The 21,183-nt window shown below is 40.4% G+C and overlaps 2 protein-coding genes across 2 annotated transcripts in view; one reads left to right on the forward strand and one right to left on the reverse strand.

Annotated features, from left to right (window-relative positions):
- The window catches only part of cpa6 (carboxypeptidase A6), a 17,519-nt gene extending 6,286 nt beyond the window's left edge, over window positions 1-11,233 (reverse strand). Inside the window, exons 1-4 of the mRNA XM_032504472.1 lie at window positions 10,693-11,233; window positions 7,496-7,571; window positions 1,713-1,837; window positions 401-515 (exon numbers count right to left, since the gene is read on the reverse strand). Coding sequence (XP_032360363.1) covers window positions 401-515; window positions 1,713-1,837; window positions 7,496-7,571; window positions 10,693-10,808 — 432 coding nt within the window. The 5' untranslated portion in view covers window positions 10,809-11,233. The remainder of the gene's footprint in view (window positions 1-400; window positions 516-1,712; window positions 1,838-7,495; window positions 7,572-10,692) is intronic.
- A 6,489-nt stretch (window positions 11,234-17,722) lies between these two features.
- The window catches only part of prex2 (phosphatidylinositol-3,4,5-trisphosphate-dependent Rac exchange factor 2), an 88,855-nt gene continuing 85,394 nt past the window's right edge, over window positions 17,723-21,183 (forward strand). Inside the window, exon 1 of the mRNA XM_032504416.1 lies at window positions 17,723-18,180. Within this exon, the coding sequence (XP_032360307.1) occupies window positions 18,043-18,180 (138 nt within the window). The 5' untranslated portion in view covers window positions 17,723-18,042. The remainder of the gene's footprint in view (window positions 18,181-21,183) is intronic.

A 21,183-nucleotide genomic window follows, 5' to 3' on the forward strand; every position in this document is an offset into this window, starting at 1 on the left:
ACACACACACACACACACACACACACACAGATGCATAAATGTGTAAGTGTGTGTTTCACAGCGAAAGAGGGGATCAAAGGGAAGAGTACTAAAGATTTGTGTAGGCTCTTAGGATCTGTGTGTGGAATTCATGCTGCTTCATAGGGCCTGATAGATTCATGAACCAGTAGCCTAATCGACCTGGGAAAATAAACACTCTACTGTGAAGTGTCTGAAGTAGAGTGCATGTCTCTGTGTGTAAGAGCATGAGGCTGTGGGAGAGAAACCTGTGGAATGGGGTAATTGGGAGTTTGAGAGCACCTCAGAGACGATGTTTGTTTACTCTGCGTGCATTCGATTAGAGAGCAGCGGTAGAGAGCGAGAGATAGGTAGGCAGGTCAACGGTGGGATTCACATCTACCTCTTCCAGAGAGTGGTAAACCTCGTAGTCATACTGAGACTCCGACCTCCGCCTGCGAGAGGAGCGATCTCCCGTCTGTTTTTCAATTTCCTTCTGCAGATTGGAGATAAACACCCTGTGGATAGAAAAGACGGAGTTAAACTGAAACTAGCATGACATCGTTACCAATAAAAAAACAAACATCACAACTTGTCAAATGTCTTTTTTTAGTTCAACCAAAAGTCCCAAACCCAGATAGATCAGTTTACAACGATATACTGTATATACCAAAGAAAAGCGGCAAATCTTCACATACACCGCCACAGTATTCATTCATTAGAGTGCAGGTCGTATATAGCTACTGTAAAACATTACATTGCTCTATACAAAGCATGAACTCTAACTTTTTAAAGAATTGTATTGTTGACTCATTCCTAACACTGATTATGCAACTGCTCTCACTTATCCTCTTCTTTTCCAACATCCAAACCGGATTTCTACATCGGCACTCACCCTGTGTGATAGCACAGATGACACTAGCTATAACACTGCTGTCTATCAGTCAACGAAATGTGTTGAATGAGCCAAAACCATCATTTAACCCTCAGTATCCGTTTATAGACTGCTCTCATGTCTGATCAGACCTCTGCCTCTTCACTTCCCACTCCAACCTAAAACAGCCGATGTGATCTGTTTTAATAGCAGCTATGTGGGCAGCCAGACTCTCCTAAAATACACTTCCTCATGAAGGTTCTTATATGTTCATTTCTATCCATAACTACTTCAATAAAACTAAAAAAGCTAGCTTATTTCCCCAAGAGTAAAATGAGATCTTTGATGCCTCACTCCCTCAAAACAACCTTCCAAAAAATGTCCCCTGTAGTGTGGACCATTTTCTCAGTCAATCAACACAGAGTACAAAAAACAACCTCATTCTCAGATCTGAAATTCCTCCCTTAGGACACAGATGACAATGGAATTCTTTCTAGCTGCGGCTGCTTTGATAAAACTCCATCATTTCAATGTTAATTTTGATGAGAGATGGGGTGGGGAGATGAAAGGCCTCCTTTTGGAAAGATTGGTAGAGGGACTCTGATGTACTGTGTGTGTGTGTGTCCCAGATTTGAGGAAGCTCTTTTGCATGCAAAGTATGGCCGACTCTGCATGTGCAAATCATATATTCTGGCTGGGGAAAGCTGGGTAATTGCAACGCCTTTTGGATAACAGATGTGTCTCCGTTTGTAGACACTCTGCTAACAAGATTACCAAATGTGTATGCATGTGTACTGTAGTATGTCTGTGTATTTGTGGCCGGTGTTCCTTCCAGTCTTACCGATAATCAATATGTTCCTGCTTTAAGCGTTCATGTAAACCTTGCGTGTCATTGCGTTTCACATGGACATCCACAGTGGCATTTTGACAGATTAGAGTGGCGCTGTTGGGCTGCCAGAAGTCCACCTGAAGAAAAAAGGACAAATACTATATGTTACAACAGGGAATAGAGAGACACAAACACCCTGCAGGATTTCATTATTTTTAATTGAGAGGTAGAAGAAGGTGATATATATTTAGTCAAAATTCCAATATCAGTATTTTGAGATAATATCGGGAAAATCAATTGAGAAACTGTTCATGGACAAAAGTAATCTGACAGGAATGTCTGTTTTTGACAAAATACTTCATCAAATTGATGCAAAAATCATGCAAATCCAATATTGATCCATGCAGTAGTGCTGCTTGTTCATTTTCAGCATAATAAAGGGATAGCAACCACATTTTAAACAGAGCAAAATTTCCACTACATTTTGTTAAATCATATTTTTTGGAATGTACTAGGAATTAATTCAACCAACTTTTTCTCTAACAGATACCAACTTTGATTGGTCAAATTAGGGTTTCTGCCAAAACGGAGCACCAATCCTAGACCACTGCTCTCTTTTCGCCCAATTAAAAATGTATACCACACTGCAGAGAAAGGACACGTTTTATGTGAGGTAACACAAGGCAAGGGTATACTGTGGCACTAAAATCTGAGTCTGTGGCCTGTTCTGACTGAATAATTTCATCAATATAATAATAATAACTAATAATAACTAATTGTGGAAACAATACATTTTATAATGATGTTGACCATAATCTATATTTAATGTAGATCTGTTGTGTTTTGGCTGATACCCACTTCCGCTTTACAAAATCAGTACAACACAAATACTGATGTGGCTAAAAAACTTAACTAAAGTTACAGAGCATATGTTTCAGAAAAAAACATTGACCCAAAAAAAGACAACTATGTATTATCTTCTATGGTGGATGTTTAAATATTGCACCAAAAATTTGGTAATGACCACATTTTTTTGTAAGACCTGGACAGTTTAACATTCCTCTAGTCACTACCTTCAAGTGATGGACTAAATCAGGGGAATGTTGATGACTCTACAGCGTTAATGGGGCAAAACACACTCAGATGTGTCCCATTAACAACCTGCCGTGAATGACCCTTCTTCTGCTTTCCTCTCTACGGTTTGACTCCGTATTAGCAACAAAAATCCTGTCTTTCCACGGCTGTTATCAGGCTGTGAAAGTCTGGTCTGTTAGCGTTAGCTGAAACAGCTAGCCACCCATATAAACGCAGACATCATGCGATAACTGATAAAATAACAGCTAGAGCTGACCTACAAATGATACACACAATAGTCACTGCAGAGACTTGAATTCTGTACGGTCAGTGTTTCTGCAGACATGTGTGAACGTCCTCAGCTGGCTTTCATTTCGTACATGGGGGCAGAGACATGCAGGCTGGCACACATGCTTGTTAATGTGTCAATTGGTTTAATAGTTTACAGAATGCATACCAGTTTATTTAACTTTGTTTAGTGCCATAGGGGTAGAAAATCCTCCGCTGGAATGTTTGGTGCCCTGGAGTATAAACCGCTCTGTACCGCTGCAGTTTTATGGCGTTTCCAAATGGTTAAGTACCCCAAATGTTTCGGCTCCGCCAAACAAAACAAAAAAACGTAGGCCTAAAAGGCACTTAAATATCTCTGATCAGATAAAGCAACTCCTCACGAACAATTCTCTCAATTTTAAATTTTACAACTGTATTTATGAGCCCTAAAAAGGCTTTGTCTGTATTTCAAATCTTTTGTCTCCTCATTTTTAATGTGATCGTTGTTTTTTATGTGTGTGTGTCTGTGTATACAGGGTAGCTATAAACTGCATTTGTGTTGTTTTGGTTGATTTAACACTGGCATGGGCAGAACAAGAAAGAAAAAGTTATAGTTCAATAAAAAGAGCTTGCAGATGCGGTGAAGCTGTTGCTTTAAGTAAAACACAACACACCAAAGTAATACACCGTTTTTAAGTGAATATGTATTATAATCAATATACCGGCTGTTGGCTTCACAGTCTGATATTGGATGCTCTAACATAAAAATCAAGAGTTCAACATTTGGGGAAATACGTTTATTCATTGGCTCCAGCTTCATACTTACTACATTTATCTAACTCTGGGCAAGAGACAAACTTGTATTTCTAAAATGTCAATGTCAGATTCCCCCCAACAGCAGTACAGAGAGATGATGTCATCAATGGACATTCTCCATAGACAGTAAATAATAATTTGTAAGAAGCAATGACAGCAATCATAGTGGTTGTGACATTGGTGCATCTGTTTAGCAGATTTAATCCCTGGAACAAATCAAACTAACTTCTATGATCCAGGAAAGAGACTGTCACTCATTCTGTCATCGCTCCCCTCAAACAACAAGGGGTCACTGGAGATTTCTATTTATTTCAGTTTGGTCTCTGAAGAAATTAGCTGATTAATTGATCAGTTGATCAACAGAATCAGCAACTATTTTGATAATCAATTAATTCTTTAAAGCTTTAGTGCGTAAGGTTTTTGATATTATTAAAAGTCACATTCAAGCCGTTGCCAAATGCGTTGCTACATTAAGACTATCAGCACCACACAACCCTCTCTGTATTTCTCAGTATGGTTATGGTCAAAAGATTATGTCGTCCGGTGACTTTCCCGCACAGAAACTTGAGTGAAGATAATTAACTTTAATCATGTTTTGTTAATCTTCCGTGTCCTCCTTGGCTACTAGCAACTGTGTGGAGTAGGGGTCAGTCACGTAGGCTTGTATCGAGTGGACGCGCCGAGAGTTGGTTTGTTAGAATTCCTCATGGGGGAGACAGAAACTACGCACTATAGTTTATAGTCACTTGTCAAGCAAGAACACCAAACGCAATGCACATTTCCAGCTTCTCTATTGTTTTTCTTTTTAATATCTGGGTTTTTGAGTGTTTGTTAGACAAAATAAGACATTTAAAGCCCTAATCACCTTATGTTTTAGGAAATTATAGATTAAGTTAAAGTTTAGAATAAATAATTAATTGATAAGGATTATACAGTATCAACAGTCAATATCTTGATTCCCCTTTCAGGTACAACCATAAACATATTCTCCAGGAGCTAAAGTAGTAATTATTAACTTTTTGTGAAAATCCAACATGTACTGTAGAAATATCTTATCTTGACAATGCATACATAGATTTGGTGAAGGTATTTGCTCTACTGGGTGCATTCACAAGCTGTTGTGTTTTTTTCTCTAGGCTGCCCAGTGTTCACCTGTGAGTCAATAAACACTGCATCCAGGACTGCAAGGTTGAATATGCACATGTAGTAATGCTTTCTCTAGATCAAACTCTGTCCAATAATGGTGGCTTACACAGCTTGTGCTAAATTTACCCTAAACTATTGCTGTTGCTGTTACTAGAAACATTGATTCTTGTGTTCTAGGCGTTTTTTTCTTGGGAATGACCAACCCACCAACAGGTGTTTGAAAAAAAGCAAAAGTAACATCCTACATGGTTTTAGGTTAAATGTAATGTCAAACGTAGAGCATAGCCAAACAAAAATCTTGGATTATTACGGCAAGAAATGGGTTATTTTGTTGCTGATGGATCTGATTCTTGATTCTCTTTTATACTGTAGTGGCCAGTAGTTGTTTATTATTTGACGCCATGTCTAGCCTGAGGCTGAAAAGTTAGACTCTGGCACAGAGTCATGGCAGTGTGGCTAAGCTACTGAAAACACAAGTCTACAGCTGTCCAAACAATAGGCTGCCACTGCCTCGGTTGGTCTTGGACCACTGTGTCCGCTGCCCTTACATACGTAAAGCTTCGGCCAGGTCCCGACCAGCACCCTGGCTCCCTCCTACTATCCCTTACCACAAATCAAAAACATTTACTGAATCCTCTTTTTTGTCCTCTTCAGTGCGTTCACGTTTCAGAGCTGTATTGGTTCTGGACCACTTAACGAAAGCCTGACCTAAACCCGAACAAATGCCTTCCATAACTGTTGGTGAGGCATCTGGCTGCACAAATACAACCTAAGTGGACCAAACCAAACTGGAGAAACGGACCACGCTGCCACAGGGCTGTGGCACATTGAAATCTCTGCAACTCTCTCAAAGAGAATCTCCAGAAAGTTTCACATTTTATTTTCTCAATTAGCTGTTCAATTATGTTGTCTGAAGGTTTTATTTAAATGGAGCAGTTCTTTCAAGGAAATTGTTCCAAACATATAAAATCAACAAAACTACCTAAAACACTCACAGAGCTTTGCCTTTATTTTTAGTAGTAATTAGTACAAGATTACAGTTCATTCCAGGAAACTTCCTAGAAAGTTATCAGGAAATAGACCCATAAAATGAAGTGTGAGATGGCAATAAAAGTAAAAACCTAAAAAACTTGTAATTGGGCCTTGTGTTTAGAATGCAGAACTGTTTTATTTCAACATCAAATCAAATCAATCCGTTTCAAAGCTCTCTCCACACTGCCATGATTAAAAATTCGGATGGAGAAATACTGAATTATTTATTTAATTTGTACATTTTAAATCTAAAGTCTACAACTACTAGGCTACCCTGGAAATCCAGGTCGTGAGAGCACAATTTGAATTTGCTCAGCAAGTTAATTAATCTTTTGGATTTGGGTCTGGATTTCCAGGCTATATCTAACTACTGGAATCAGACTTAAAAGTGTACACTTTTTAGTTTTGGAATACAAATATAGATTTACAGATTCAGATAAGTATGACATAAGGCTGCCGTGACTTAGAAACCTTTATGCTATCAGAGGTTTTTGTTGTCTTTGATCTGTTAGTCACTGGTTATTACTGGAAAATCATAATCACTAGCATCACTCTAATACTCACACATGTGCTTTGTTCTGTCATAAGCATGATTCCTCTAAATGCACCATTCATCTGCATAGGGATAGTAATACAGGAAATGCTGATTTTTAGTTAAATAAACTGTTCAATTAATTATTCAAAGAAGTTCTTTGATTATTTGCTGCACAATAATGTCTTTAATTGCATCAGGGTTTTTATGCTTTACAAACAATATTTGCTGCATATTTGCAAACTCAAACAATGTGCAAAGGAAGGTCATCTATGCTCCTGAGGCTGATGGCTAATTACTGCCAAATGAGTTTGGGAAGAGAAGCAAAGCTTTGTGTCCTCCCCTTTTTTCAGTGTCTTTGAAACACATGTCCATACAGTTTGTAACTGAAAGAGATCCAAACATTCAGACGTAATTATGAAAAAGTCTTTTGTATTCCTCCCCCATTCTTCTCCTGGGGTTTCTCCTTTCAACAGTATCTGGCTCTTTCAGACAGGGAATATGTCCTGACTGTGACGGATGACCACACTCGGCTGCTCATTGCCTCTCTGTCCCCAGCCCTCTGTCACATCACCCGTCTTTTACCACCAGCGTCACGCCTCACTCTGTCTGTGACTGCTGTTCAAGTGTCATAGTAAAGACCACAAAGAGACTATAGGCTGGTGTGAGCAGAATAATAACTGATATGACTTTTTAATATGGCATTTTGGAGAACACACACAACAACAAAAAAGTCAAAACAAACAATTTTTTTGAAGCGAAAGTATTTAAAGTGGTGTCTGATGGTGAATACAGCCATAAATATAAGTCAGAATAGTGAGCAGTGTGTGTGTGCGTGTGTGCGTGTGTGCGTGCGTGTGTGCGTGTGTGCGTGTGTGTGTGTGTGTGTGTGTTTGGGGGATCTAAGAAAAAAATATGCACCAACCTTCATGTGTCCCAGAATTGTCTTGAGCACTCGGACCTCCTCATCATTGCTCGGGGTTATCCTGAAGACTTGATCACTGCAAAAACAACAGCGCTCTTTTAAGTGCTGGGTTCAAAGTGCCCCAAAGGGATTTTCGCAGGCACTAAAATTCACTGTAACAGGGCTTGGATCAATTTTCACTAAGTGCACATCATTTCAAAAACATCTAGGCCATGAAGTCATAGGTATACCTGCTTTTGTGCTGATTGAAGGTGACACATATAATAACAGATCTTTGATGGTGAAATGGGCGGTTCCTCTTTCAGAGTCCTATAGATGGCTGGGTCAAACCTCAGTCAAACAAGCTGGGTGAGACCTCATTAAAGGATTATATTTCATGGTTTCCAGCTCTGTAGGTAGCACCTGGAACTCTTCTTTGGTGGATACAGTAGCAGCAGCCGTTTCACATTTTCACACATGATATATGAAATATATCCCTCATTTACTAACATGTGCTGTATATAGATGTGAAAAACACCTGAACATATGGACAAGTATAATCCAATACTTTAATGTGGTTGACAGTGCAACATTGTTTTGTTCATGTGTACAGTGTTTATACACACAACAAAACATTTAACATAAAACTGTAATGTGAAGGCCGAAACACCGCACAAGGTGTTTGGTTGGTTAAAACCACAGAAAGGGGGTTGACTATCAATGTTTTTTGTTTTGTTTTTGTTTTTTAAATAATAGTTTTAATAAACAAGATGAGGCGTTAATAAAGTTGTAGTTTACTGTATTTTAACATCTGTGGTCAGATAATAACACTTCTTTAAATTGTGTTAATTGAGAATGAAAAAGAATTTCATCTTAGTTAAATGCAGAAAAACGCTAATTAATTTGTCATGGAATGCAATAGAGATTTATACTACTATAAAAACATCATTACAGAGTAATATTATTCTTCACATGTTGGTCTAGGCCCATAACTAAAACAAACAGTAGATAGATAAGCTTGAGACCCTGCAAACATATTTTATATTAAAATAAAGACACTCTTTCATCCTCACCATGAATCTAACATTGTGTTGCATTCACTCTGCAGATCCTGGGGTTGACCTTAGAGCCAACATGCTGCAAATAATTCATTACAGTGTCTGTGTCTGCCCAGCTACCTGTCTGGCTGCCAGGCTGTATTTATATGTCCACTTCTTTGTCTCATGTTTTTTTTAGCCTCATTCGTTCTGAAGTGTGAGATGGCAATAAAAGTAAAAACCTAAAAAACTTGTAATTGGGCCTTGTGTTTAGAATGCAGAACTGTTTTATTTCAACATCAAATCAAATCAATCAGTTTCAAAGCTCTCTCCACACTGCCATGATTAAAAATTCGGATGGAGAAATACTGAATTATTTATTTAATTTGTACATTTTAAATCTAAAGTCTACAACTACTAGGCTACCCTGGAAATCCAGGTCGTGAGAGCACAATTTGAATTTGCTCAGCAAGTTAATTAATCTTTTGGATTTGGGTCTGGATTTCCAGGCTATATCTAACTACTGGAATCAGACTTAAAGCTCATTCGTTCTCTCTCGCTGTGTCATCCCCTCTCATGTTTTTCTTATTTGAAATAGCTTTTTACAATGTGTCACGCAGGAAGTTGGACCCCCCTAAACAAAGGTGGCAGTCGGCCTCTTTAAGGTTTTGAGAAACAAAGGTGTCCCGGTGTCTCACGTGAGAGGCTGGCCACCCCATTTCAGTGATCACCCCAAAAGTGTCCAAAAACAGCCTGTTTCCTTGGCAACAATGGCGATAGAAGATGGACTTTAAAGGGGACAGGCAGTCATTTTTGGAAGTAAGAATATTGGTTGTGTGTGATAGAAATGAGGCAAGCTAAATCTAGACAGACTGCGAACTTTAAAAACAAGCCAGTAGTACAATATAGTCTCACTGTCTAAAACATCAGAGAAATACGCGTTTCCACATCTTCAATCAATCCTCACTGATGTGAGTTAGAAGGACTATTTTGTTTTCACCAGTACGTACAACACCCTACACACACACTAAATAAAGTGGCACCCCAGAGCTCTACTGTAGTCCACACTGAACCTTTTCTCCATCTTGTAGTGATTCTCAAAGACGAGAGACTGTTTTTGTTACAGTGTTGGCCTGGTAAAGGCTTTTTGCTTTGAATCTACCAGCTGCAGGGCTCTCGGAGCTAAAGCTGTCTTTAAGTTGTCAGTCTGTTGACTCCCACAGCAGTACTCGCTCTGGGATGGAAGCAATTTGTTTCAAACCAAGAAGTTGACTCTCAGCAGTGTTTTGATACTGTCTTTTTAGTACAATACAATCTGTTAATGAATGATATCACATATTTTGACAATGGAAGTCTTCCTTTCCGGCTTATTGTGACATAAACAACACCCACCACATCCTTGATTTTTGAGTGGAACAGGACCCCCTCCATGCAATTCATGGACTATAACTGAAATATATGTTGTGTAAGACAGACGAGGAGGGGTTTCCAGCAGAGGTGGTCGCACTCCGCTCATGATAAATTGCATCAAAAGCTCTTTTAAAAAACAGACCATAAATCCTTACATGGTCCAGTCATGTCCTCTACATGTCTATGCGCGTCCAGCTCCAGGTGGTCCCATTGGAGACCATCTATTAGGCTACCAGCTTAGGGGCTAGGTGGGGAGATGTGTGCCCCACATTCAGCTTTATAAACATGCAAACAGACTGATATGCCAGGCCTTTTATTAAAAATGACAAATGTGTTCTCTCTTGTGATTACAGGAAGACATGGCTAGACAAAGAGAGTTGGGAGTTGCTGCCATCTTACAGCTATGCTTTTTTTTTAAATGAATACTTTAAGCAGTTTGACAGGCCACTTTTGCTGCAAGCATCCCCAGTGTCTTCCGTGCCTATCATGAGCAATCTGAATGCCTTCCTGCAGCACAGCAGACAGTCTTATCCAAATGCCATCAGACAATAAGATCAGTGTAGAGTAAAGTGTAAACATTATGTGTCCCAAAACGATAAGGAAGATTATGAGCACAAAGACTTTCTTTGTTTGTACTCTCAACTCAGAACATACAATAAAACCGTCTCTTGCTGTAAAGTCTCTGCAGAAAAACATGATAGCAACAGAGCGCTTTTCCTGTAGAATGAAAGCTCTCGTGAGCCCCAGAAATGAATGGGGGTCTTTACTCACCCTGCGTAGCGGTTGCTGTACAGATAGGCACCGACGGGACATAGCACGTTACCGCAGATTATCACACTTGCCAGCAAAACGGAGGCGCCAAATGCGCTCTTATGGTCCAGTACCATCCTTGGCCAGCAGATCAAAGACGGAGGATACCTATGAGGCTACTTTGCGGGATGCACGCCAACTTATCGGTGAAGAAATGTGATTGACTCGGTCCAGCGCACAAGTCACTTTTTCGCCGCGGTGCAATCTCCAGTAGTTGTCCCTCTGACACAGAAGGTGCACAAGGTGCGAAAATCGGTCATCTGGCACAAGGGAAGCATTTAGCACCTCTTTGAAGCTGTGGAGAGAATTACAGCGTAGCAGCTCTTTTTAAAATGAGGAGGACCTGAGTCACGTGGCCCCGGTGTTGGAGAAGTTGGTAACTGGATCCCTGATCATCAGTGTGTGCGCGAAGCGATAGTGAGCCGAGAAGACATGGACAAGTTCCCCAAATGAAAATGATGTTTCTTTTAACATGTTAAGTGGTGCACACCGTTTTGTGCGGAGACATGAACTGTATCGAGTAGCCTAACTCATCTTTATCATTTCAGAACAACAGGTTTATTCTAGTGTTCTCAGCTCAGGTCCTTTGAAGAAGACACTCAGCTCTTGTCTTGTTTAGATACAACTGTCAAATGTGTTGTGGACCATCTGGGTTATCCAGTGATACCCTGACCCATCTATATAATGATGCCCATGCATTTCAGACTGTAACAAAGTTGCTGTCACCTGCACAATTGTGTTTTTCTGATGAATTTCTTGTTATAAATTGGCACTAAGAGCAGCAGGATGTCCCATTGAAAATCCTTTTATGGTGTCATCATATCACCAAACTTGACCAGTACAAATCAAATGTCCTACATGGGATAGGAAGAACATATTCCAGTAAACAATAAAAGAGTATTGTTCATTCAGACATTAAGAACCCATTGAGCTCCTGGATCCTTGGCTTCCTGTCTGCTTATACCTTTTCACCTCAAAGCCATGACTGATAATCGGCTACCACGTCTGTCAGTGCCTTTGTGTGGCCCCACCAGGAATCCCTCTGTAAAGTTTAAGGTGGCTCTCCCTGTTATTCCAGGCTTTTCGTTCCTCCGTTTCACGCAACACAGCGATTAAATGTCTAAGTCAACTGCCAGCCTTTTCCTTTTGTGATTGCATGGCAGCAGCACATTTTTCACATGCTTCTCTCCAGTGTCAACATTGCACCACCTGTTTTACACCCAATTACTGTACAACAGACAACAAAAACAACTCGTTATACAAAGATATTACAGTATGCTGTTTTTGACATGTACTTTATTGCACAAAGAAGAAGTGGAATTTAGGGTCTTTATTATACAGTTGTGATATTGACATTTGCAGAACACAGGTGCTCAAATCAGCATAGCAATAAATAGTTTAATGACTTGAGGATGGAGTTTGTCGAGTGGGCTCATTGTCTCTTGCATTTAGTTCTAAATTCAGGACTGGCTGAAAAATGTATTGGTGCCACAAATTTGAGAGTAATAGCCGCAATGGCTCTGAGATAAACTGACTTTAGAGTAGATTTGCAGCCCTTTGCCATTAGCTATTAAAAAACACCCTTAATTAGTTTTATCACCTTGATACATGACTTTTCCTATACTTTAATGAAAATTCTTAAAAACAAAACATGCTTTGGAACTGATGGCATGTTTCAGAAGGCCACTACAGAAAATGACGCATTACTTCTGCTTGGCCTCAGCTATGAAGCATGGTTAAATTTGGTGTTGACTTTCACCTTAAATACAGCTACTCAGCCCAAATCCCAAATAAGTTTATTTGGATATCTGTAACTGGAGTTTAACCACATTTTAAGAGGGAATACGACCATTATGGGAGCTACAACACAACCCCAAACACAAGTATCATCACTATGTGCAATGACATACAGTACTTTTTCTTGTGCGGATGACTTTTTGGCAAGCAAAAGGATTGAAATATTCCCCTATTTGGTGAAATAACAATGCTTTATGGTCATTTCTGTATTTTATCACCTTTATTTCTTTTCTGCATATGTACAATAGTTTAAACAAGGCAAGATCAAAAAAGAAAAAAGGAAAGACATTATTTTGCAATTATTATTAGTTTTATTTTAATTTCATGCCTATAGCAGTTTGGTCTGTGGGACCCCAAACAAGTAAGGAAAGAAAACCAAGCTCAACAAAGTCAAGGGTTAAAAGGGAGTTTAGTTTCTTATTTACTACAGTATACAGCTATGAAGGGCACTTCAGAATAACATCAAACATGTTTTACAGAGTGAATACATTGCTGGTTTAAACCATAAAAAAAATCCACATCTTTATTGGAAAATCTCGTCAAATCGTAAATTGAATGTACTAAGGATTAAAGAGGGGTTTTCTGACTGAGCTCGGACTATTTTTTGAAAAAATAACATAAACCCAGAAAGTGTTTTTGAGCAGCACGACAGCTGCACACAGGAGCATATTCATAAAATGCTCGCTTTGCGTTCCATGTATATCATGTTCAGGGACCTGTGGGAAGCGTTAAAACACTTGCATGTATAGGCTGTTAAATTGGCTGGTCATTTAAGCATGACTTGTTGGTCACAGAGACGTGGGTTGAGGGCAACGCCGGAAGTCAGTGTGATGGTCTGGGTGTTGTTTTTAACACACAGGAACGCAGACCTGAGCGTGTGGCACTGCTTTGGGCTGTGGTCTGTGGCAAGGTGAAGAACCAAGCATCTTTCAGAGCTAACGCTGTACAATCTTAGAATGGCACGAGGTCCAATAAATCACCATGTTTCTCTGTGGGTCTCAAACCGTGCTGAGGGGTGTGAATGACCTCTTTGATAAGCATGGAGTCAGAGAGCAGGGCATGCACTGGTTGTGGTGTGGTGATTGGGGGGGGGGGGCTCTGGTCAAACTGTGGGGCTAACTGCAGCTCTTTGTAATGCCTTTAGGGCTTTTGCAGGATCTGATTGATCCCAGGTGACCCTAAATGCAAATCTATGACTTTCTGACCCTGAGAGGAGAAGTAAAGAACATGAGCATTGTGAAACAAAGATGAAACATGAGTTATACTAAGCTTTGCTCAGATATCTGCAGCCTACACATTTCCATGTGTTTGATTACAAAGCTTAAAGACATTACATGCTTACAGCAATAGAAATCAGTGAAGTTGGGACTGAGGCAAAATGAAGAACAGGGGGCCTTGGCAGCAGAGAAAGGGTGCCAAGGAATTAACGGGCTGTTAACATATGCCAGTGATTTCCAACCTTTCTGACAAACAAGAGGCATTGACAGGGAGACTGGCACATGAAAAAAGGGACCAAACACACACACAGACAGAAGTGAGGAGGCCGTAGCACAAAGCTATAGCATGGATCAAGGATCCAGCAATGCTGAGCCAAGTGTCCAAAGTCCTTCCAGGGGCTCCACCTATGCAAGCTGTGGAGAGATCCATATACACAACATCCAGAAAGGAAAGGGACCAAGTACAAATAGACAAGTCATGAGAGCAAATCCTTGATACTCTTAATCTCTTTCTTATACCATTGATTGAACATATTGCGCCCTCTACGCCTGTTGAGGACCGATCATTTCTCATTAGTGAGACACCTTGTTATTTCTACCACAGTATATGAAAATCATACCGGAATCTATACAGTAATACTACTTATTAATAGATTTTGATTAATAGCTGCAGGGACGTAAGTGATATCCCTGGGATAGTGATATCACTACTTTGTATTAACAAAGGAAACAGAAACTTGGCAGATAGAGGGGAAAACAGGTTAACTACAACACTTTAAGAAAAATATATAAATTCACAACACGCCATGACTTTATTAAAGCGCTTATCTTGACTGCGTGTTGTGCACCAGTGCAATATGAACTAGTGCAGATGAACCAGAGATTGTTACTACGACCTGAAGCGGGATATGAATAGCCTATTGTAATATTTGCCCATTCAAGGCTGTGGTTCTGCCATTCAATAACATAGAATGACTTTTTTTTGGCAACTATCTTGTTTTCCTTTTCTTAACTTGCATTCATAGCTCTTGTATAGGCATTACAAATCTTCCAGAAAAAGGTTTTATCTGATTGAAAAGCATAAAGATTTCTGTTCCTACACTGCATCCTGGCCTGAAAAGGCAAAATGAAATTCAGACCACTTGAAGTAATACACTCACCTTAGCCTTCCCCCTACTGTATCACCTCTGCACAGGAATGATGTGACATGATGTAGGAATGTTGGTTATGAGTGCCATAAACTGATTCACTGAAAGGCACATGGGTGGAAATAAGGAGTAACATCTCAATATTAGTGTACTTTAACATTGTTATCACCCCTCATGTTTGATGTTAAGAGCAAGTAATCAGAAAAGGCAGCTTACAGTATATCAGTCTGACACTCCTTTTCCAATGGGAAGAACAGAGCACTTTGGGAGCGCTCTTCAAGTCACCACAGCTAAACCACAAATAATAGTTTAGTTTAAAATAATAATAAGTTAGTTCCACAGACCAAAGTCATGGTCAATAAAAGTTGAAGGTCTGGAAATTTACCTGCACTGGAATAGCTAATATAAAACCATAATTAAGTCGGCCTACCGCAAATGTCGTCAAGGTTTCTCAAATATTTTAAGACTAGGACCCAGATTTAGTACATTAACTTGTCGGACTGGGACCCAGGCCCATTAAGACTTCGTCAGGGCTTTGTCAATGAATAGACTCATTATGACCACTGACTACAGCTCTGTTTGATGGAAAACCTTTGATTTGTAGCAGGAGCAGTATTTTAGTCAAAAACAACAGTGCTCTCTGGTGGCAGCGAAGAAACAGTACAGCACATACCTTTTTTTATCATCAGGAAATACACCCAGAGCATGCAGTACTACATTAAACCACCAGAGTACACTGCATGTCAACATTTACTCAAGTTTAAAATCCATGTCCTCCTCTTGTCTCACAAAACTGACACTTACCTGTAATTGAGACATATAATATCCCTATAAAGCAAAGACTCCCTCTGGCGCTGACAAATTATGGGAGCAGTCATTAGTTGGATTATTTTTCTCTTTCGAAAAATGTGCTTTTATAGAAAGACTACACTCCAGAATATGCTGAGATACATAAAAACAGAATGTCACGGAACAAAGTGTATACATTTGCTGCAGAATGAAGTGAACTGCATCCCTACGTGTTGAAATGTTAATCCTGAAATCAGTATTGGAGGCTGCAAATGGCTATCAGGCTGGTGAAATTAAAACTTGCTTTAGAGTTGATTGTGTTGCTATTTACCCAGGTGCTAAATGATTCAAATTGTGTCTAATTCAATATATACATACTTAACCAGCATATTAAGTGCCTGTTCCTGCACTGCAGCTTTAGCAGGGAGCAAGAAGGGATTCTGAACATAGCTTTCACCTCCCAAGACAGGGGCAGAGCAAGGGGGTGGCTTCCAGGGCTCGAGCCCCAAAGGTTTTCTCAAAAGACATGAATTTTTAAAGTTTTTTTTAAATACCTTCAACTTTGTGTCATTTCCCCTTAGTCTCTCTGACTGGACTGGCAAATCAATGGAGAAAAAGTTCTATTGCTGGGGAAATATCGCGACTAATGCTGTGAACTCTACTCCAGCATAGTATAACAAAAAGAGCTTTTAAGAATTGTAATGCTGTAGTAAAGTTTTATTTTCTTTCACACTGACTGAAAGTACGTCTTTGTGTGTGTTTCTTTGCATCTTTTTTTAAGTCGATAGGATTGCAACTGAACAGGACTCACATTAACAACTTGTAAAGATGAGCTGTGCTTAATTAAAAAAAAGAATAAATAGAAGCTTTTTAATAGCTTTACTTTGATGGTACTTTGAAAGAAAAATATCTGAATGTGTTTAAAATGCAACCATCTCTTTTGTATCACATTAGGAGAAAAGAAGAAGATGTTTTTTTGAGGCTCTTATTATCTAAACTGGCTGGTGCAGAGACCCAGACCCTCACAGTTAACAAAATATTATTTTTCCGCAATCTCTGTAATAAAAAAGTTTTGAACCTGTGTGCAAGCTCAACCAGTAAGGAAACTAAAGTGAAGCGACAGTCTGTTGAAAGAGCTGTCATTATGAGTGGAGAAGGACTTTAGGTCCGATGCAATGCAGGCCCATCTGTGACTACCCCTCATCTTTAAGTTCTCTTACGGTATGTGTTTTATCCAAAGAACCGATGGCATTGCAAAGCATGCAAAGGGTTCCCTCTGTTCCCCACACAAATAGATTGGTGATAAACTCATTTGCTTCATTAACTGACTGCTGTGCTTTGTCAGGCTACAAGGAGAAATAAATCAATTAAATGAATGCAACATAATTGATTTTTCACCTGTGCAGTGACACTGGTTTCAGCGTGGTCTTCTTGGCAGAACCAAGGATCATTGACAAGGACAAGGAGTTCTCAAGCAAGTGAGGAGCACTTTATTTCCTCCACTAGATCACCCCAGACATTTCAGTATCTATCTGAAATTCTCCTGATCTTTACAGAAATAAACTGTGTAATTTTCTCCTGGGCGATACTCTTTTAGGTTTTTGATGTGATGTGTCAGTGTATGAGGTTAGGACATATTATATTATTATAGTCTAGTCTATGAACATGTAGCCTAACTGTCTGGTCCAGGATTCAGAAGTGTCAAGACACACGGAGATTACGACCAGAAGAACTGTAATGGTCTCTTCAAATTAAAATGATGCAGCCAAAATAGGCTACTCCATGGCATCAATTTAGCCCGTGTAGATTTTATTTCCAGAGTGTCGTTTTCAACGGTTTTCACCACCAATTTAAATCGATTATAGGTCGTATACATGCTCATAAACACATGTTGGTTAAATGTGTGAGTTGGAGGTTTTTTTTTTTCTCAAAACCTGTCGCTGCAGTTTTATGCTGAAAACACCAGCCAGAAGTCGTCGCGTGCACAGGTTCTACCTTGACACTGGTCCTCCTCTGCATTAGGCTGTTGGGAGGCTGGATTAGGATGAAGACTTTAGGAGTCACATGAACTTTCTAACTGGTGTCCACTTGTTGCACGCTCTTCAGTCACGTTCTGTATTAAACTGTCTCGCGCTGGTTGAGTCGGTTAAATTTTTTTTTTTTCTACATTTAATTTTTTTTTTGCTTTTCACGCGTTTTTATCCGGGAATTGTTGCTCTACTTTTCGTGGACTCCCAGTGCAGACACCGACCGGTTGCCCTCAGCGTTTACCATGCTGCAAAACTTTCGACAACAGAAACGCGTTTAGTGATGTGAACCGTTTGCCGAAGGAAGTAAGGTTTAGCATTCATTTACTCACCATGACTGAGGAGAGCAGGAGTGAGCACAGAGCTGAAAGCGGGAAGGACTTGGAGAAGCAGCTCCGGTTACGAGTGTGCGTCCTAAATGAACTTTTGAAGACTGAACGGGATTACGTTGGGACACTAGAGTTTCTCTCGGTGAGTTGTGAGAATCATTTTAACCGGAGACGGGCAAACAAAAGTGCACATTTTACTCAAGGAAATAAAACCCCAAAGCAAGCAAGCAAGCAAGCAAGCAAACATACATAACCTGTTTAGTATGCATGGAGCATCAGGCTTCAGGGCAAGAACTCGTGTACTAACGTTAAGTGTTACATGTTAACTTCAATAACCGCCCCTGCATGCTAATAATGTCAGAAGGATGTCTGACATAACCACCAACTTCCCTGTAATACTCTCTGAACCCATCTTTTCAATGGAGATGTTAACTTTTCAGATTGCAAGTGTGAAATTGGGAAAGCAGGCACGACCTGACATGGCACACAGCTTTAGTTCTTGCACAGCCAGTGGGATGGTTATCCTCTTCCCAGTCTGCTCATAGGCTGTTAGAGGGTCATATGTGGTTTGTCTGATCAGAAACGATTTCAAGTCGTGTGGGGCACTCAAAATGCAGATAAATCACAAAATCCACATTCATTTTTTTTGTACTTTATCTTTTGTTTTTTAAATGACCATTTCCTTATTCATTTTTCTATTCAGGCAGTGTTTACCATGTAGCTACACCTCACAGTTACAGTTAATCCATCCACCTTTACATTCATTCCATATTAGAAAGCAACTTTTAATCTGAAAGAGAGAAAGATCTGAAATCCATCAGGCAACATTCTATAATGACATCTATCTTAGCTCACTGTGTCTTTGTAACAGCCAGGCTTGTAACTTGTGCGGTAGCCCACAGCATTACTGTTCCATCCATGTGATTACCCCACTTCTCACACAGCATAGCACATACAGTGTGAGTGTATTTAGCTGCTTCCTTTGCCAATTTATGATCTGATCCAGAAGTGAGGGGAGCTCTACCAAAGAAGGCACAGGTGGACTCAAAAGAGAACCACTGGAGCTGGCGCTCAGCTGGCAATACATCTCCGGCTGCACACTGACCTTTAACGCTTGGTTGCTGCAACATAGGAGTGATGGGATGTCATCTTATTCCCTTTACATGAAATAACTCCTAACCTCAAAGACAGGAGGGAAGGGAAACATTGGAAATGGTTAAAAGCAGAAAGCTGGGAAAAGTTGTTACTGTGTACAGTTGTTAATCAAGTCTTCTTTGACAAAGAAAGCTGTAGAGGATTTTAAAACACTGATATGATGTGAGCTGGACTGCGATTTGGATGACTTCCACTGTATTTTCTCAGCAGTTTCATCTTCTTAGTGCGATGGGAACTTTGCAGGGAAGTCAGGTCGAAGGGGCGCCTTATTGTGTGTCATTAAGAGTGCTATTTCCCAGACCACATGTATTGTGTACACCCTGACCTCCCTCCCACTGTCCAGATGTTTCCAATGGAGGACAGAGGGACCAGGGTGGGGATGGAGCTCTATCTGCCCTTTCTTAGAAGTGGCATCACTGGAGAAATGGAGGAGGCGATTACATAAGGGAATGTGTCCTCTGTCCTGGTGGTGGGGGGTTTAGGGAATGCAGCCACCCCTCCTTTATCTCCCCTGTGGTGCTGGAACTGGGATTCATTTCAGAAGTGACTGATCCTTACAAGGCAACCCTGTTCTGGCCCAGGAATGTCGGAATGGATGCATCAGATTAAGATCTGACATAGAAAGATTGCAATTGTTGGTTTAGCTGCGTGTTGGTGCTGGGTAATGATAATAAAGAAGTTAGAAAGTGAGAGAAATAGACAGATTCAGTATTATCCACTGTCTTATCATCTGGTAGGTCCTAGGGAGTATTGTGGAAGATGCTCAGGATGATCAAAGACAGCCCCACTGGGGAGAGGGGTCATATTAAAGACTTTCATCTGATCACACACAAACACATGGTTGCCTCCCCCGCTTCCTCTACCGCCACGCTAGAACCAGCTATGAGCCACACAAAGTTCTGTGTGTCTGGAGGTCAGAATGGAGGACAACCCGGCCCCCCTCTGTGCGACTCCCTGGTGGGATAATCCAGGGGACTCCGAGTACAAGCAGGGAGAGAGTTGAACGGGATATTGCTTGAGGGGTGAAGGGAAATGGGTAGAGCTGATCACACAGTAGATATTGCCAGGAGGGTAAAAGGTGGTGGGGGGTGGGGAGTCTCTGCAAGTGGCTGGGCTCGGTGCCTTCTCTTGTAAATCATATTTCCTGGAGGAGGAATTCCTCCGAGGTTAGGAAATGCTGGGGAACAATGAGGCGCTGGTCAGTAGCCAAAGTTGAAGTGTAGAGCAGAGATTGTTGCTGCTGATCTGTGGGACCCTAACACAATGCACATCGCACATACCTCACTATTAAGGTAGTGGAAAACAAAATGGATGATTAGAGCGATTTGTCCCAGGACAGTCTGAGCCTATTGTGTGGCCGTACCCAACCTCCCATGGGAAATTATGCAGACTACATCTTGAAGGTGTCATTATTGGAAGTCTAAATTTGACTTTCTTTGGATTAAAGCATCCCTTTCCAAACGGTGCGTACTAAACTTCCACAGTAGTCGGACAGTGAGAGGAAGGCTCTAGGGAAGCTGTTTAAAAACTATCAGGCCGATCTCACATAATGTACAATTACAGCAGGAGACAGTTGGCGGCGGTGGACACTGGTGTTTATCTTGGACAGCTACGAGCCAATAAAATGATAGTCATTCTTAGAAAAGTCTAAATGATGGGAACTAATCAAGACATAATGTAAGCAGTCATTTTAATCAGGTCTTCACCTTTCTGCAGTTTTTGTTTTCAGTTATCAGTCTTTTCTAGTCACAGTGTCAAATGAAAGAATTTACAAAGTCTCTGACATTGCACGCTGTTGACAGTGAGACATTGAAAGCCATTTGCTTGCATGATAAGCACTTAGAAGGGAGAATACAAGACGGGACAATGGAGGAAATCTTTTATGTCCGGATTCTGGAGGGAGATCTGAGCCACAAGTTAACTTAATATATTCCAATTCAAAGAGCTTTGCAGTGCATTAAGTGGTCCCTCAGCTGCTGCCTTCTACTCC

This window comes from Etheostoma spectabile, chromosome 22 (genome assembly GCF_008692095.1).
Source record: "Etheostoma spectabile isolate EspeVRDwgs_2016 chromosome 22, UIUC_Espe_1.0, whole genome shotgun sequence".
Lineage (NCBI taxonomy): Eukaryota > Metazoa > Chordata > Actinopteri > Perciformes > Percidae > Etheostoma > Etheostoma spectabile.